General features: G+C 41.1%; 1 protein-coding gene across 1 annotated transcript in view; it reads left to right on the top strand.

Annotated features, from left to right (window-relative positions):
- The window catches only part of AHI1 (Abelson helper integration site 1), a 222,134-nt gene extending 205,409 nt beyond the window's left edge, over positions 1–16,725 (top strand). The window contains exon 27 of the mRNA XM_049654404.1: positions 16,699–16,725. Within this exon, the coding sequence (XP_049510361.1) occupies positions 16,699–16,710 (12 nt within the window). The 3' untranslated portion in view covers positions 16,711–16,725. The remainder of the gene's footprint in view (positions 1–16,698) is intronic.
- The last annotated feature ends 309 nt before the right edge of the window (positions 16,726–17,034 follow it).

Raw genomic sequence — 17,034 nt, 5'->3', positions numbered from 1 at the left:
ACTAAAAATGGCTTTTGGCAGCAGTGTTTCAAATTACTTTTTAAAAAGAGCATTTCATATTTAAGCATATAAGTAATTTGTAGACTTAACGTTGTTTAATATTTATTTTAGTCTTAACATTTATTCTTAAATTATTACATTGCATTATTTATTTCTTGAGTTCCAGAACAATGGTATCATCACCATGTGACTATATATATATATATATTTTGTGTGTGTGTGTGTGTGTGTGTGACTATATATTTTAAAGTGTGATGTTATAATAGAAAAGTTCATTTCTTTGGTTTTTTTTCTTGACTCTTCTCCTTTCTCAACTATGTGATTATAAGTCTGTCAGTAAATATGTAATCCCACACAGGTCAAAACTAATAAAACCCAGAAAACTTATTTACCAAATTAGACAATTGATTCCATTAAAGTAAGAAGTGAGAAAAACAGTGTTGAGCATTGAGGTGTAAATTTTGCCCAGATGTATACCCAATACAAAATATCTTCTAGTAAAAATGTATGTGGCTCTTATCCCTGCACATGTTGTTGAGGCATGAAAATTGGTAAACATTCCCCTGCTGTGTAGAACTTAAAAGGGGGGAGCATTTTTGAAGGTGGTGAGTGGCATCAAGGCCAGCCAGAGCCCTCAGCGATCAGCACAGAAGTCTGTTCGGGTGGCACAGAGCCCCCAGTGTCCTGAGTGCACACATCTGTGCCTTCACGTACAGCCCGGCCCAAGCAGCTTGAGTCACCCTTGTAGAAGCTTGTTCTTTCTGACTTGTGAATGCACTTGATAATTAAAAAATAAAAATATGCATCTCTGCAGTTTCAGCGCATTGTTTTGAGATGCGTACTGATTCTCTGATTTCAGTTTTAATCACAAAGAATTTCAACAAGTTGCAGAAAGATTTTAAATCAAGACAAATGAAATATGTCAAGGGAGCTAAACATCTGCTGAGATCTCAATGTTCATATGAAAAATAAAGGGTTATTTTTATATCGCAACTACTGAAGACAAAAATAACAATTGAGGCAAAACCAGGAAAAGTTGGTTTTACTCAAAGCCCAGTCCTTCTCTCTTTTGTGCTGTTGACAAATGAGACTCCAGTTATGTCCACAAATAGATTAATAAAACATCTTTACCATTCTCTCAAACATGAGATGGGGTGGGGGCGATCATAAAAGTGCCCTCCAAATAGAAGTCCAAATTATAGTCAAGTAAAGGAATCGGACACAAGAATCTATTTGAAGATTCTAATACTGCACATTTTCTTAGTAACAAATGAGTTTTCTTTGTTTATCTTCATTCTGAAATCATTGAATTGTGTCCCATTTTATGAAGTCTCTTTTCTCCAAACAAGTAACATTTTGACACTATCTTTCTCTAGATCTAAATAATACTTTTAAGCCGTTCTTACAAATTTATTTCCCAATTGATTCTACTCTATCTTGAACATTAAACTTTCTTCAATATCAAAACTATTGAGTGGATAAGATTTGCAAAGCTAGTACAACAGTCAAGTTTTTAAAGGTTTAAGACATGATGGGGCGCCTGGGTGGCGCAGTCGGTTAAGCGTCCGACTTCAGCCAGGTCACGATCTCGCGGTCCGTGGGTTCGGGCCCCGCGTCAGGCTCTGGGCTGATGGCTCGGAGCCTGGAGCCTGCTTCCGATTCTGTGTCTCCCTCTCTCTCTGCCCCTCCCCCGTTCATGCTCTGTCTCTCTCTGTCCCAAAAATAAATAAAAAACGTTGAAAAAAAAAAAACTATCATTTATAAAGGTTTAAGACATGAAATATTTTACACCATGATGCAAATAAATGTTTAAAATGCACATTTTAAATGAAATCAGTGTTTTTAAGTGACTAATACTTGGTACTTTTAAAACCTTATGTAAGGCTTCTTTCCAGAAAAGCAAATACTTGACCTTAATTTTAGTTTTAAGTTACAGGGAAGTCTTATTGCAAAAAGACGTTTTCACTTTAGGAAGCTCAACAAGAGTATATCTGGGAAATAATTTACCACGTCATAGCTTTATATGACATGTCACTTTAATTGTATATTTAACTCACAAATATTTTTGAGAGAGTTCTAGGACCTTTAAATTCAAGACCTTCAACTTTTTTTTTACGGATTTTATTTTTAAGCAATCTCTGCATCCAACATGGGGCTCCAACTTACAACTCCAAGATCAAGAGTCACGTGCTCTACCGACTGAGCCAGCCAGGTGCCCCAAGACTTCACACTTTTACATGTATTTAAATGATTTCCATCGAAGAGCCGTATCTGTTAAGTAAATTATGAGAACATTTTTCAACAGTCCGACTTTTTTAAGCTATGTATTTGTTGATTTCTGCTTCATTGAACTCAGGAACAGAAAATATTCCCCAAATCTTCACCTTATGTATATGATCTCATTTACTCTTCATATCAAACCAATGAGGTAGGTAGACTATTACCTGCCCTACAAATAAGGAAACCAAGATTTTGAAGGTTAAGTAATTTGTCCAAGTGCACGTGACCAGTGACGTCAGCACTAGTTGTAAATGGAGATTGTCAGACTCCACTGGGAGGTCTCTGAAGGGCTGGATCTCAGTTGCTGTATAGAGTAAATGCCAGTAAATGCTTATTGTTGGAGACTCCAGCACAAGCTAGAAGAAAGAAGCAGTTTGGATGTACCCACAACCACACTCAGACTAGAAGCATCTAATATGTCTTTAATGCACCAGACACCCAAAAAAATAAAATAAAATATGTCTGAGTTAACAAAAAATTTTTAGCTGATAACTTTGTTTATCCCATAATTATTTTGATAAATCTTTACTCCATACTACAGTTCTTATATTTTCTTAAGAAAGATTCTGTGGAATCAAACTAATACATGTACAGTAAGATATTATTCAAGAAACAGAAAGGCTCCATTCCAGTCATATAAAAGATAATAAAAACATCAAGAGTCATGTCAATCAAAAGGCTCTGTTGACTGGAGAACTCAATCTATGGATGGACCCAATTATCTGCAGGAGAATTGATGTCAGCATCATTTAGGGTTAACAATGGACCAACTAGGCAGAAGCAGACAGCTACTCTCTGTAGAGACCCAGAAAGCAAACTTCATAATGAGGCGCTTCATTCATCATACCCTTCTGCTCCAGTTATTAAAGTGAATAGGAAATACTTTAAGTTAAGGCGGGAACTGGATAGCATAAAAACATTTGTTTTGTAAACACAAAGAATGCTTTTTTTCTAATGATCTTCTTCAAATCTACATCAAGCATATGTTCTCAGCACACTGTTTTCTAAAGTTGCTCTCTGACACCTGAAACTCATTCTGATTATGGACGAATTATTTGTGTTATCTCAACGAGGGAGGCTAAGACTGCTAAGAATCTACAATTTTAATTCCTGTTTTCAATCTAAAAAGTGGAGGGAGGGTCATAAGTGCATATATAACCACAATACACGTCCCACCTCTGTCACCGATGTCAAAATGGCCCAAATATATACACTGCAGTGTCATTTCTACAAGTATTGAGTGAACAATCTAATTTAACTACTTCCAGTTCAGTTTTCCTTCATTCATCATTTGATCCTTGTCAAGAATTGTGAAAGAATATGGTGGAAGAAAATGTAGGAATGGTTTGCTTGTACAGTGTTTATATAAGTAAACTTCTGTATTGTCAATCATTTAAAATCGCTTGGAATAGAATGGAAATGATTTGCTCAGTTGAAGATAAGGAAGAGATAAAGTACAAAAGGAGGAAAGAGCAAGAAGGTGAGGAAAATAACTGCTGCCAGAGCAAAAACTAACTGAAGCTTGAGAAAAGCAGTCATGAGACAAAAGGAAGGTTCCCTGGAGAAAAGTGTGGTAGCTTCAGTTCAGTTTTTAAAGTGTTTTCAACTGACAATCAGTAGTTAACTTTTTTTTTTCTATTTGCTCACAGGGCCATTTTATATAAATGCCCCATGTAATTTTTTCTGAGCTGCAGTTCTTCAATTTAAAGTAAATGGAAGGTTTGGTTAAGCATAGTAATGTTTTTAACCATCCCTGCCTGTTCTGCTGAAGTTAATGTTCAGAAGTATCCGCAGATGCTACTTTTAGCAACTAAATATTTCCATGGTGGTAAAGAAATGTCAGTAAAATCTATGTACTTTAAGAACATCAAATTCTTATTATACTTATCATGTGTGCAGGCAGAGTACATAATAAACTCGTCTATAGCAGCTGTAAATTTCTGAGGATTTATCTAACCACAAATACATTGAAATGGGGAAATGGGGCTATATTAAACCATGCAAGATGCTGCTGGAGCTTTGCCATTTCTGCAACATCCTGTAATTAATTTATCATGACAGGTCTGGCAAACTGAAACATCCAATACACTTGCGACAGACTGTTATACCATAGTTGTTGGAGATCCTGCAGCCACATAAAGTGAAGGTAGATTTTTCTTTCAAACATGAATATAGTACTATTGTATTTAGGATGCCCTATAGCCAAGGACAGACTTGTCAATTTTGAATTTCAAAATAGAAGAACATCTAGAATATAGAACAGATCCTGGGCTGAGATAATGAGTTTAGTCTGTTCTCTGCATTTTGTGGTCTTTTTCCTGAAGATGAATGGCCCTGGGTAGGAGACTGTACAGTCTGGTCAGCCCTTCCCGTGCATGGGTGCCTGCTGCTGGTTATGATGGGTTTCTCTCCTGGGAGGTTTGAAGGTCACTTCCCTCTTGGTAGTCTCTGGGACACATCCTCTTCCTGAAAAGAAGACACAAGACCACTTCTTCCATCTGGGTGTCCTCCTTTTCTGAAAGCCACAATCCCACCATTTTGTAAACTTAGAGCACAGATAAATTCAGACATTATTCCTGCTCCAATCCCCCCTCCAATCCAGAGAAAGAAAATAATGTAATAATGGTTTTGTGGGGGGTTTTGCCAAAATAGATTTTCCTATAAAACAGTGAGTTCTGGGATTGCCTGGCTGGCTCAATCAGTAGAGCATGTGACTCTTGATCTCAGGGTCGTGAGTTCAAGCCCCCCATTGGGTGTAGAGGTTACTTTTTAAAAAGGTAATAAAAATTATATATAAAATCTTTTAAAAAGCAGTGAGTTGTTTGGCAGTTCCTATCAGTGTGAAAGAACGATCCGTCTTTACTTGATGTGTCATTTGATAAAGGTGTTATAGTGGTTGATGTTAAGAGTGGATCTTAGTAAATAAGGCTCCTCCTTACTGGAGGAGTAGAGAGACACCACGTCTAAAAAATAAATCTACATTGATTCCATGTCCACAACCTTCCTCGTCCATGTTTTTTACAAGGTCAGAGTTCCTCCGATCACAAACAAGAGGTCCCAAGGAGGTCTTCCTTGAATCTGGAAATCTCAGAGGTGATAGGTCCCAGGTGGTAGAAGGTAAAATGGAAGCTGCTCAAGGGAAACAGGTGAGAAGCCAGGCAAAGGTTGTGGTTCCAGCCCAGTCACCAAACATTATGCTCCTTGTATTTTCTCTAGTTCTTGCCTTTCTCTTGGTCCTTACTACTGAAAATGGATCCTATCTCAGAGAGCCTGAGAAGTTTGTTGCTTGGGCTTAAGTTTAAAAACAACAACAAACCATGCATTCCCCCAAACAGAATAATCTGAGGGAAGGTGAACAAGAGGGAATGTAGGAAAGCTTTTGCACCCTTCTGCCCCCCCCCCAACCCCTGAAAAGCTCCCTTCAGAGCTCTACTATGTAAAATTTTGGAAATGGGATGGACAGTATGTGTCCAAAAAATAAAACAAAGACCCTTCTTTTACACACCCCTGTTAGGTAACTTGTCCAGAATCACAGAAACCAAGGGCAGTACCCTGCCTTCTGCTGATTCCCCTCCTCTTACTGCTGCCTACTTGGTAACATTCTTACTTCACTTAAAGCTGAATGACTAAATCCTAATTCTGAAAGTGCCCTAAATCTTCTCAACCTCATCTGCAGCTGAAAGTGACCATCCCATGTAGAGCATGGTCTACATTCAGATAAATTTCCCTTAAAACTAGGTTATTACAGTGATGAATTAGAATGAGTGAGAGTTGGAAATAGGTAAGAGAGAGTGGAGAAGTGACATTTTTATGCATGTATGAGAAGAGAGGTTGTGTGTGTGTGTGTGTGTGTGTGTGTTTTCTATCTTGACAACTGGATACAGAGAAGAACTAATTCTGTTTATATATATCAAAAGCTGGATGGGATGCCTGGGTGGCTTAATCAGTTGAGCATCTGACTCTTGATTTCAGATCAGGTTGTGATCCCAGGATTCTGGAATCAAGTCCCTGCAATAGGCTCCACACTGCTTGAGATTCTCACTACCCCTTTCTCTTTGCCTCTCTCCCCAGCTCGCGCTCACTCTCTAAAATAAAATTTAAAAAAATTAAAAAGCTGGGATTATTAACTACCTTCCTAAATATATTTTTATAACTCAGGATCATCAATAGTTTTAACACTTTTAATATTTTTTTAAAAGTGTGCATGTATGTGCGCACACACACACACACATTCACTTATTCGACAGCCCGTGATTGAATGTCTGGTTGTCAAGCATTGGACAGGAGCTGGATGGACAGTTGAACCAGGAGCCTCAACTCTTCTCTGTGTCTCACCTTGAAAATGTCATGTGTTTATTGCTGTTGTCACCCTACAGTGGTTTTTAGAGGACCTCCACAAACAGCACCGAATTTGAGCCTCATTGTGTAACAACCTTCATTACACAGAAAAGGCAGGACTCTTCCATTTTTCACACCAATTACAAGGGAGGTAAATGACTTGCCCAACAACTGTTGATGAGAGTCCAGCTCTCCTTCTCCCAATGTTGTGTTCTTTCCAACTAGGAAAACTCCTCACTGACATCTGAAATATGTGGAAATAAATTATGTGGAAAGCCAGGAAATGTTTTCTATAGAAGAGGCACCTATAAATTAATAAGACTCATTTAGATGTGTCTTTTGGAATCGAATGATCTCCTTCTGAAGTCAGCTGTAAGATGTTTGTTTTTGCTGCCATCCAGTATTTATATATTTTAAATGCAAGCACTTAAAAATGAAGTTATAGGGGTGCCTGGGTGGATCATTCAGTTAGGCATCTGGCTCTTGGTTTCAGCTCAGGTCATGGTCTCATGGTTCGGGAGTTCAGGGCCTGCAGTGGCTCTGCCCTGATAGCTGACAGTGTGGAGTCTGCTTGGGATTCTCTCTACCTCTCTCTGCTCCTCCCATGCTCGCTCTCTCTCTCTCTCTGTCTCTCTCAACATAAATAAACATTTTAAAAAATGAAGTTATAACAGTCCAAAACATGTAAAATACTTTTTAATTGTGTTTTATAGTCAAAAGAGGAGGAAAATGTACAGAAAATGCCAGGGTCCTTTTCCAAAACCTTTTCATAAACCAAATAAAACAATCATTTCATGCATTGGACTTATAAGCCAAATGCTTATTGTTCAAGTTACCAAATACACTTTCTGTTAAAAGACAGTAACTCCCCATTTGATCTAGAACTTCATTAGGTCAACTGAGCAACTTGGAGGCACCACAGAGTATTTTTATAAAATGCAAACCTGGCATGTCACACCCTGCTCAAAACTCCACTGGTGTCCCCATCCGCTGTCACTAAATCCATTCAGCTTTTCCTGTTTGCTCAGAATAATTCCTATAAATCAAGTCCTGTGCTCTGATCACAGCAAACCCAAATGAAAGTCAGTGACTTCCAAAGTTGACAGCAAAAGTAAGAAACTGTTGGTATTCAAAAGACCAAGCAGCTGAGGACAGCAAAGACCTCCATGACCTGTCCCCTGCTGCCTCATCCCATTTTGTGATTTACATGGGTGCCCTCTGTTCACATTACGGCAAGACCCCAGTACTTCCCACAAAGCACGATTGCTGTTTCAAGCCCTTGGGTTGTGCTGTCAACCTGAAAACACTCTTCCACACCATGCCTTTGCTAAATATTGCCCTTCCGGTTTCATCTCAAATGTATGCACTAAGATCCCTTTCCCAATTAGTAACAATGGGTTAGTGACCTCCTCACTGTGCTCTCATAGCGTCCTAAAAATAATGTCTACCAAGACACTTAACAGCCGACATCGAAACTGACAGTCTATCAATCAAGGTATTATTTAACATTAATATGTAATCTATTGGTCAATGTATTCTCTCCTATTTCTTGTGTGACTGAGATAATTCTTACAAATCTGTGCTTACGCTCAGTATCACAGGATGTCACCAAGTGGAATATAATCTTTGTAATAATTCTAAATACCCAGCAGGGATAGGGAATTTATGGAAGGAATCTACAAAAATGTCATTAGTCTTTCTGTAATACCTTTCTGTGGTCATAGCAGCGTTTCATCTTTTCTCCTTCTCTCTTTGCTTTCTCACACTCTCCCCTTTTCTTCTTCCCTGCCTAACATCAGCCAGTAGCATTCACTGAATTCAACATTAAACATTAAAACCATGACTGATCACATCTAAGTCTGCCTCCAAAGCCATCTGAATCCAAGATGGAGGACCTGTCCAGAAGGTGAGTTCTACTCAAGCCACATGTGCATTCTAAATTATTATTATTATTTTTTTTAATTTATTTTTGGGACAGAGAGAGACAGAGCATGAACGGGGGAGGGGCAGAGAGAGAGGGAGACACAGAATCGGAAACAGGCTCCAGGCTCCGAGCCATCAGCCCAGAGCCTGACGCGGGGCTTGAACTCACGGACCGCGAGATCGTGACCTGGCTGAAGTCGGACGCTTAACCGACTGCGCCACCCAGGCGCCCCAAGCCACATGTGCATTCTGAGCAACGCTGTATTTACATAAAAACACAATCTTAAAATGTGGATGGGACCCCTCCCTTTTTTTGTCTTTAATTTTTCTTACTGAGGCAAAGTATACAGAAGATTAAAACTGGTTTGCATAATATTTTGCATTCCCATTCATCTGAGGGGGAAAAAAACTTCAAAAGTCTTCTAAAATTTGTGTATCTGAACCTGTTGCCTGTGAATCCAATGCCTCGATCACTCTTTTCTTAAAATTTCAGTAGTTTTCTGAGAGAAATGATTCCTAGACTCATAGACCAAAGTCCACACTATGACTGTTGCTGAGTCTGAGCAACTCCTCGTAAGAACTCCTGGCTTCATGTTATCTATTTCCATGCCTATAAGTGAATCCAGTCATTTTCATCACCCATGTTTTTATCATCTAAAAAAAAAAAAAATCCTGAAAGCTTCACAAAGTCTTTGTTCAACAAGTAAGCCCAGTATCCAGCCCGGCAGTGTTTACCTAAAAAGTCTCAGGAGCTGCATGGAGACCCTGAGGCACAGGTGCACAAGTCAAACGCAGACCTGGCTGACTGGGGCAGGGGGCTGGGGCGCCACATCCTTTGGCATGGGTCCAGCTAAGGCAGGTCTGCTTATGGTCATGACACTGTGCACTCAGATTTCTAGGTGACTGATGTTAAAGATGCTGTTGAACACCTTTAACTTTTAGTCTTGATGTGCTTTTAACTTTTGATCTTCTAATTCTCCTCAGGATTAGTGTAACTGCTCCTGAGTATAAACAAGAGTCTGGTCAGCTTCTTGAGAATGTGGGCCATTGTGGGTAACCTCGCTGTGACACTCGCTCTGTCTACACAGCCAGGGAAATGTGATTTTGACATTTATCCTATTAAATAAATTACTCATCAGCACTACTGGATTATTTCACTGAAAATTTTAACCATTTTAGTAGGCTGTAGCCACTAATTTCACAAAATAATTGTCATTATTCCTATTCACTCTGTCCTATGCACAGTCATAATTTAGCAGGAAAAGGAAAAGTTTATCATAATTATACATTATTACAGGCTAATTTTAACTATAGTTACTATTTGTTGAGCACAGGCTAGGCACAGGATTCCTTGTATGCATTATCTCAATTAATTCAAAAAAATAAACTTAAAAGGTAGATATTATGACTCCCATTTAAAACAGAACAAAAACCCTACAACTCAGAAAGGTAAAGCTGTGTATCTCCGATCACACAGCTTGTAAACTAGGGTATAAGGATTAGATAAGAAAGTTAAACATTTAATAATTTCCAAATTTCTAATGCCTTTTGCAGAACAATCTTCAACAAAATGGGTTGGTCAAAAAGAGTGTTGGTGTTGCATATTGCCCTGGAAATGCTCATGTCAACTTTTAGCATTTAAGTAAAATGCTGTATTTCCAAATTCCATATGCTACAGACATTATCCTAGTCCAAAAGGAATGACTAAGACTACCACCAATACATTTCACACCCTTGTGGGAATTATGTCTTTTGGTGAAAGAAGAGGTTTGTGTATGATATCCCTTCTCGATGCGTCCCCTCTCCAGTCTCCCTTCACTATCCTAGGGAGCCACGGATGGCCCATTCCGTTCTCATGGTCCCTGGGACGTCTCTGTCACGCAGCACTCTCACTGTACGTGTGAACTTGCTGTCTGAGTGTAGCATGAACTATCTTTTCATCAGTGATTCCAGGGCTTTACCTCAGGGCCAGGCACATAGTAGACACATTCAGTACTGAGCAAGGCAGATCACAGGTCCAAAGTCTTATTTTCTATACATCGGTAATTTGAGGACAAATTGTAGGTAGGGATATTACCATATCATAGAAAATATGCAGCACTGTCACACCATTACAAATTCCTGTGGATTTTTCTATTTCCTTTAGCAAATTTATTTATTCTCCCTTTCCTCCTCTCTACTCCCCTCTCTCTACCTCCCCCTTCTTTCTCTCTCTCCCTCTTTCTCCCTCTCTTTCTCTTTCTCTATCCCCCCCCCCCCCCGGACGCAGCTCACAGCAATTTCTTTTTAAACTCTTACATTCTCTTTATTTACAGTCAAAATTGTTTGCAATACTCCACACCTTCTGGCTTCCAGCTGGTACTTGTATTCAGGTGCAAACAAAAGCAAGACAAACACATATTGCATCTGTACCTTGAACCAGCCTCCATTCCAGGTGGTTGAAAGGACTCCCCGGGGCACCTGAAAATTCAGGTGGCGTGTCAGCAGTGTTTCAAGTCCAGCCCGCCTGTAATTCCCCTTTCGTCTTTGCTGCGGGGCAGTAAAGAGCTGGGTGCCCAGAACTGATCGCTCGGGTTCTGTCAGGTGTGCAGCAGCGAGGGGCAGGCTGATTTCCCAAAATACGTTCAGCCTTGGCTTCACCGAGGTCACAGCCAGAGGACTTCATGTGTCTAACACCGGTTCCCAAAGGGTATTTTCCTTCGGGACTGAAAGGGAAAATCCAACTTCCTATGGTTTTTCTCGTGAACTGTGCCATGGACAATCCATGGGGACAGCCCTTTGGGAACCAGGGCACTCATCCACTCTCGGCCAGGTTGGGGGTGCCTGCTCATTGGGTTCCGATTCTCCCTGCCACTCGCTGCTCATGGCTAGTTACCCTGTAGCCCCCATGGATCTCAGGGCGCGTCAACACTTCCATTACAACTTTCTGGCCACGGGTTCGTAACATTAGCTCCAATAATCACCTGGCAGGAAGAAAAAGATGGCGGATGGCATAGTTCACAAGAAAGTAACGTGTGCAAGTAGTTATGTATTAGCTAATTATTTTCTGACTAGGAGAACCAGACATACCGTGGCAACACTTTTTCTAACCCCACAGCTTTAAGACTTTCCTAAGTGGAAAATGGATGTGAATCAGAAAGGAGGGTCAGGGAACTACCTACAACGTGAAGTGGGCTTAAAAAAGAAAGATGTCCACTTTGGGTGTTTTAGTTGAGTTCCTTTCTGCCAAGAAATGAAGAAACTCCATAACACCTTACACAACACTTCCCGTTTTCTTAATTCTTCTAAAATTCTTTTATTTAAAGTTCAGTTTTAAAAATTGGCAAATCAAATAAGAAGGAAGTCCGTTTCCTTATGGCACAGCTTAATAAGAGACCCAGGATAAAGACTCGGGCTCTTCATTCCCAGCACGATGGGGGGGAAAACTTTACAAGATTTATGCAAAACTTCAAAGGAAGCCCCTCCCTACACACCCCTCCCCCTTGCGTGGGTGTTTCCTTCATCCCACTACCACCAGTGTTGGTTTTTATGTGAGCATAATTGTGCTTTTGTCTCAGAGTTGGCTCACCTCACCACACTCCAGCCTGAGATCCCCTGGCCCAAAGCCCAGGGTGGGGCTTTGCCCTCAGAACTGTAAATAATGGTAATTACCTTTACAAACTTAAAAAAAAAAAAAAATCATTTTCCCAAGGCCAAGAATATCCAAAGTCTAGAGCATTCTATATAACCCCTGGTTCGAAAATCTGTTAGAATGAGTATGGTGATTAAAGAGTATCTCCCTCATGGAGAGACCAAAACCATAAGAAAATCCTGGGCGCTCAGCTGCCCCATGGGTCGATCCGGGCCTGTGAGTTTTCTGCTTCCACTCTCGTGGTGACATAAGTCCAAATACAAGGGGTAAATATTGAAGCAGAATTTAGGATTTGTTCTCACCGCTCCCACAGAAGATTTTGTGAATTGGGCTGAAGGAAAAACATATTCCAGACGCCTGCTAGAAACTCCCAGGGAGAAGAGTTTTGCCGCCGAACTCCAGACCGTGTTATTTCTGAGACATTACTTCCTACAGTATCTCTGTCTGGTTGACAGCACCTATTGTTCTGATTAAGTTGACATACATCCAAGCTTTTGCCTCATTAGATTATCACCATGGAGCTGAGGCTGTAATTTCTGCATAATCTGGGTATTTTATTTCATGCACAATCACTAGCAGCTGCTATCCATGTTTAAGATCAAAACAATTATTGGAAATTCACAATTTTACAATTCAATAGCTTTTGGTCACAGGACCATACCAAGACTCATACAAAAGTTTTGCTATATGAATGAGGGAGATTGGTTTCCAGGCCACAGAGTTCCTTTGATTATTTTACTTCCAGATTAACTGGTTTGAGTGTGGAGACCTGAACATCTGGACAGATGCCCTGAACCTAGCATGGACTCATTTCCAAGCCCATGTCGAGGCCAAAGACCCAGACTAGGAAGCTTCTTGGGCGTGTGTGACAGCTGGAAATTTGCTAAGACTCTTGAAGTGTCAGAGTTATCTGCATGTCATTTTTTCCATTCAGAAGTCAAACCATCTCTCCATGGCTGTGAGGGTTAAGGAAGTCATGCTCTGTGCTCATACCATGGTGCATTCCGGGCATTTAAATTATTTAAAAATGTTCGTCTGTGACGTCTCTGGTGCTGAGAGGAAATGATTTATAATACACCTACCAGAACGTGAAGCCCTCTGACCCACAATACTGTGTCTTCATTAACATCCTTGGCTCAGGACTCTGCTCCCGGGTGGGAGCTCAGGAGAACTTGTAATCAGCAGTAACAAACTTTTCTTCTCACTAGGAGGGCTCACGATTTAGGAGATAATTCCTCCTTTGCACTTGGCCTTGTTCCAAATGTTCAACTCTTGTGGAGGTTCTGAGAGCTATTCATGCCACCCTCACAATGTTTGTTCATGTGTTTGTTAAAAATTGCCCTCGTCCCTCTGTGATCCCTCAGTTCATCCCCCACGAAAGCTCCGAAGACTGCCATTATGCAGATGACCTATCTGTCTGGACTCTACACAAATTCAGCTCCTCCAAGGGGACTCCCCAAATGGCTAACGTCCTTGTGCACAACTATGAAAAGTAACCCCATGTGAGATGCGGTGGGAGCTGTCATGGGGGAAAGAAACAAACCAGCTCAACACCAGCGAGGCAAGGCTGTCCCGTTCGCCATCTTGGGAAGTTTGAAAACTAGGCTGCATGCCCGTGTCTCCTCTCTGCCGCTTACCCTCTAAGACAGCTCGTTTGATGGTGAAGGAAAAAAGTTGAGGGCAAACAGGAATTGGTTCTCTAGGTCAGGTACAAGACATATGACACACCTAGAGAATCCGACGCATGACATCACTCCCATTCCAGAAAAGCATCCACCTCTATCTGGGTGTCTGTCAGCACAAAAGGAGTACCTCAGCCCTGGCAACAAAGCTGGAGAGGCCTAGCGATAATTTTCCAAAACTTTTGTCTAAAAGTGTTTAGTTCCTTCCTTCCCTGAAGGGAACACTGGTTTGAAGTAACGTTGCCATCCATTTCGGTTGGATTTCTTTCGAACGGACGGCAGGGTAGGAGTTATTTTCTAAACCATGGTCCTTGACTCTGGTTCATGTAGGAGAAAAAAGGGTTAAGTCCTCTGAGTAAAACATTGTCAATCACTAGTGACTGCCACCGAGATGAAAAACAAGCTGCACCTGTACATGGGCAATTTAAGAGATTCTGGTCAGCTATTTTTCTCTGGTGCTTTGTTCTGCCAGCTGCCTCTGTGCTTTGGATGCAGGTGGAAGCATGGACTTTGCTATCTATAAAAAAATTTAATGGTGAAGATCAACTTCCGCTTCGCCTCCCCAGGGATCAAAGTTTTGGGGCTTTTTTTTTTTTTTCCTCCCTTGCCCTGAAAGACTAGTCGAGCAAAGCGCAGCTCAGACAATGGGTATGTTGTCGAGATGCCCATTCTCCCCTAGAAAAGTAGCAGGAGATCTCTTCGTGGGTTAGGACTTCTCTTCCCAGTGTGAAGGAAATAACGGAAACTGGGAGATGCATGCCTCCACAGGGTGAGGTCAAGCATCTGTTGAAAGGAGGGCTAGAGTTGACAGACAGCTGGGGAACCTCATTATTGCCACTGCATTTCCCGTCAGCCGCCATCAGGAGCCTGATGGGGAGCCGGTGGAGACGTCGTGGAAGTGACAGGCTCTGTGCCTGGGGGCGGGAAGGATGCTCCGACATACATGCGGCCTAATCTCTGTGGAAGCAGGGTGTCCAAATCTAATATCCTGTCAGATTACTTGCTGTCACACAATCAATGGCAAATAACATGTGTAGGTAGAAAAGCTTAAAAATCACACACTCTGGATGAGCTACCGCAAGAAACTCAGTGGCTTGTCTCACCAATGACGTTATCAAAGTTCTTGTATTCAGCATTTATTGCGTACCAGGTGCCAGGCACAGAATTAGTTATTGGACAGTGGTTCTTATGGGCTGAACCGTGTCTCCCCAAAATTCATGTGTTGAATTTCTGATCCCTAATACATTGGAATGTGACTGTATTTGGAGATAGGACCTTCAAGGAGGTAATGCAATTGAAATGAGGCTATTCGGGTGAGTGCTCATCCAGTCTGACTAGTGTCTTCATAAGAAGAAGAAATTTGAACTCACAAAGAAGCACCAAGGGTTCATGCACGGAGGAAAGACCAAGGGGGCCACAGCAAGAAGGCAGCTGTCTATAAGCCAAGGAGAAAGGCCTCAGAAGAAACCAAGTCTGCTGAATATCCAGTCTCTAGAACTGTGAGAAAATAAATACCTGTTGTTTAAGCCACCGCTGTCCCCATCAGTGGTGTTTTGTTATGGCAGCCTGAGTCGGCCATGACAGCAGCGAACAAGACAGGCTTCCAACCTGTTGAAGAACGCACAGTCTCATGCCCACATAAGCAAAGGAAAAAGGGAGGTGACTACAGGCACTTTTAAACATTGCCTAGACAGCCAGGGTCAGTAAAAGAACCAGGACTAGGAATTCCAGCTAATATTTAGACAGATACTGTTATGGCTCATGTGGCCGTTACACTTTATGTTTGAATTAAGAGTTAAACAGTATTAGCACTCTGCTTCAGCCTGAGGAGGCAAGAGGTCTCACACTAATCGTGCAGTGGGGGAGGGAGAAAGTCTAACACATCTGATCTAAAAGTTTCAGTGCAAAAGAACCACGCGGCTAAATGCACGTTACGTGCAGACATCCTAAGTACGTGGACTTCGGCAATACCAGTAGAAGCAAAGGAAATCTGTATATTTTTATGTTCGCTACACAGTTGGCTTATTTTAGATTGTTTTCTTGAAAGTTGTTAGTTATTTCTTTCTAACCTGACTGCCCCATACTTATTGCCTCAAAGGAAGCATAACATAAGATAAAAATACAGAAGTTGCTATCCGGAGTTCAACAGGTTAAAACAGAGCTGAAAATAGCTCCTAGGCATGTCATATGGTTGGCTGACTATTTTAATCCTCTGATATGTAAGAGCAATGGAAATGCTCTAGACTGAATATCTACCAACTGTCCAAGAAGCTTTACTGTCCTCAAGATTTTTGAGCACGGTCACTAGGGGACTGAGTTTAGTTATTCCCAAAGGAAAACACAAAGTTGTTGTGTACTGACTGCGTAAAACGATGACAGATGCATACTTTCTGTTGTGTGGATAATATGCTCATTTTATGTTCAGATATTATGATTCTGTCCAAACAGGCAAGAACCCGTGTTGTATAGAAATGGAAGTAGGTAGGGTCTTAAATAAAGGAAGAAGTCACAACTTACAACTGGGATAGCTGTAATAGTTCTACCCACCCCTGAGGGAGGTGTGGAGACCCAGCACTGGAACCCAGAATGAGGATTGGGTGAAAAGGCCAGGTGCAGGTGACCAGTTAAAATCTCTTTCTTGATCTTAAGTACAACTGCCAGGTAAAAATGGAGCCTCCCAGTCAAATCTGAATTTTAGATAAACAACAGACTGGTTTTAGTTATAAATATACCTCATGCAACATTTGGAACATGCGATATTTGGGATATACTTATACTAAAAAAGTCTTTGCTATGTATCTGAAATCCAAATTTAACTGGGTGTCCTGTATTTTTATTTGCTAGATCTGGCCATGAGATCTTAATGGCAGACACAAGCTTCGTTGTAGAAAGGAAGATTTGTTCCCTGTTCGTGGTGACGGGCCTAGAGCTGAGTCATGTCATCTGTGAAACTGCACCCATCTTTTGGGGTTAGACCTGCACAATTTCTCTACATGGAATGTGGTACCAGAGCCTGCAGGTCTAAAACGATCAGAAAACCATACCACGTAAATCTGATAGATTACCCTTCTTGAGCTCTTTGGCATACTAGTCTTTTTTACTTCCTTAGCATTTAATGAAGTCTTCTAGAATTCCAGGCTGTCTCAGCTGCTAAGGGGACAAACCTAAGGAAAGGATTTG

This window comes from Panthera uncia (genome assembly GCF_023721935.1).
Source record: "Panthera uncia isolate 11264 chromosome B2 unlocalized genomic scaffold, Puncia_PCG_1.0 HiC_scaffold_24, whole genome shotgun sequence".
Lineage (NCBI taxonomy): Eukaryota > Metazoa > Chordata > Mammalia > Carnivora > Felidae > Panthera > Panthera uncia.
Note: the sequence above shows the minus strand (reverse complement) of the source record. Positions and strands in the feature narration are given on the sequence as shown.